At 31.9% G+C, this 2,276-nt stretch overlaps 1 protein-coding gene across 1 annotated transcript; it reads left to right on the top strand.

Moving 5' to 3' along the window:
- The first annotated feature begins 1,050 nt into the window (after positions 1-1,050).
- LOC107648485 (Integrase-type DNA-binding superfamily protein) lies at positions 1,051-2,032 on the top strand. The gene has a single exon (XM_016352332.3). It carries the CDS (start codon positions 1,163-1,165, stop codon positions 1,877-1,879), a length of 717 nt encoding a protein of 238 aa, XP_016207818.1. The 5' UTR covers positions 1,051-1,162; the 3' UTR covers positions 1,880-2,032.
- The last annotated feature ends 244 nt before the right edge of the window (positions 2,033-2,276 follow it).

The following is a 2,276-nucleotide window of genomic DNA, read 5'->3' on the forward strand; positions in this document are numbered from 1 at the left end:
TTTTTTACCTATTTTTTGTCATCCTAGTAACAAATTTAAAAATAATGAATATAAATAATATTATATAATTTTATATTAAAATTTTTGCTCCCCGCAATAATTTTGTTCAAATTCCACCACTATCCATAATCAAATTATCTATAAAATTTGACAAAAATTACAAAAATGGAAAAAACACATCACATACAAGAAGGTTATTAAAATCTAAAAGTAAAAAAAAAAAAAAAAAGAGAAGAAAAAAAAGGTAGAAAGAAGGTTCACCACTGACTTGCAAGACTGATGGCAGTAGCAACCTTCTAAGGTGTGCTAGGTTTCTTCTCCTTTATCGCAGTGTTGAGAGAAAATTAGGTACATGTTCTCTAAAGTTATATTATCTGATTTATCTCCGATCCTCTCACTTCTTATTAATTATTATAAGAATTTAGTTAATTTGTGTTTTAATAACATATTTTTAAAGTATAATCATTAAAATTTTTAATTTTGTTGGTGTTCAGTACATTAAAAAAATAAAAAAGTTATACATTTTAATAATTTTTAACAAAATATTTTGAGTGAACGACGAGATCCCAAAAAAAAAAAAAATACCCAATCCAGTCCCTGATATTTTTTTTGGGACTGATTAGTCCCTGTACCAAAGAAATTAACATTTACTTTTTTTGGTACAGAAGCCTCATTGTCTTTTCGAAGTAATTGTCAAGAATCAGATTGAGTTTTTTTTTTTTGTCAAGAACCTCGTTGTCTTTCGAAGTAATTGTCAGGGTTATTTTAGATTTTTCTCTAATATTTTTCATTCATAGTATTCTTATCATCATGTGCCCTTAGAAAACAAATTGGAAAAAAAAAACCCTTATTTTAATACTAAAAATAGAAAATATACGCAAATAACATTCCGTGTGTATTATATGCATGTCCTTCATTTGTCACATGCCAAATAAATTAGCTGAACTGTAGCCTTCTGGAGCCCATGTTCCTTTATATTCCTTTTCCTATATACTTATTTTTTTCTTTTTTTCTCTTTTCTTTTTCTTTTTCTTCTTTATATAAATCCAGTTCTTTCATGAAGAAGAAAAAGACAAACAATTGTATCACTCATCATTGTGTGTGTAGAGTATTAATAATTAAACAATTTAATATATCCCTGTAGCTAAGCTAAGCTATCAACATGGAAAGTGATGATACTGAAGAAAAATTCCTTAGCACTGTGCAAGTCTCCACCACTTCAAACTCCTCAAATTCAAGCACCATTAAAGAAAGAATCTCATCAAGAAGAGCATGTCAAATGTCCAAAAACGGCAACGAGTGCAAGAAAATGGAGAAGAACAATGGCGACTACTACGCAGGGATGCATCACCCAACATACAGAGGTGTGAGAATGAGGGCATGGGGGAAGTGGGTGTCTGAGATCCGGGAGCCAAGAAAGAAATCAAGAATTTGGCTGGGAACATATAGAACCGCTGAAATGGCGGCAAAAGCGCATGACGTGGCGGCTTTAGCCATCAAAGGCCCTTCAGCTTACCTCAATTTCCCTAAAATGGCTCGGCGTTACCCAAGGCCAGTCAGTACATCTCCTAAGGACATTCAAGCTGCGGCCTCCAAGGCGGCAGCCGTCGAGAACAATACTGAAGCTGATGCTGAACAAGAACAACAAAATCATGGCCTAATAATGGAATCTTCAACTTCCACTAATAATAGTAATGAGCAAGAATCTTCAAGTATGGATGATGATGATGATGGCGCATTGTTTGACCTGCTACCAGATCTTTTCTCCGACGATGGAAAGAGTACTGCATCTTCTTCCTCTTATTCTCCTTCTTGGCATCTACTATTTGCAGTTGATTATGGATTCAGGCTTGAGGAGCATTTTTTGTGGGAGAATTAATCCCATCAAAAATAAAATATACTTTACCAAGAAATTATTGGCTTGTAATTTGTAAATTGTAGTTTGCAGTACGTTCTTGCAATTATGGGTTTTAGTTTGTGTTTATAACTCTGCATAAAATCATTTAAATGATCGAGATTATTTTATTTAATATTTATTAATTATTGATAGAATAATTATGTATAATTATAAATATTATATATATAAATTATAGATGTTAAATTATTAAGATAACTTTAGTTATTATTTCTTCAACATTACTTCTATTGCAATTTTAGTATAAATTATGACCTTGATATGACTGACTACAATAATGACCTCATGATTAGTGTTAGTAACATTGTTACTAGCACATGCGGGTATCCAATAGGGATGGCAAAAATTTTTGGCGAGGCAT

The sequence above is a fragment of the Arachis ipaensis genome, chromosome B6 (assembly GCF_059453495.1).
Source record: "Arachis ipaensis isolate K30076 ecotype BB chromosome B6, ASM5945349v1, whole genome shotgun sequence".
NCBI classification, from domain to species: domain Eukaryota; kingdom Viridiplantae; phylum Streptophyta; class Magnoliopsida; order Fabales; family Fabaceae; genus Arachis; species Arachis ipaensis.

What these genes read in the sequence shown, in the direction of transcription:
- LOC107648485 (XM_016352332.3), top strand. Translation starts at nt 1,163, where the DNA reads ATGGAAAGTGATGATACTGAAGAAAAATTCCTTAGCACTGTGCAAGTC.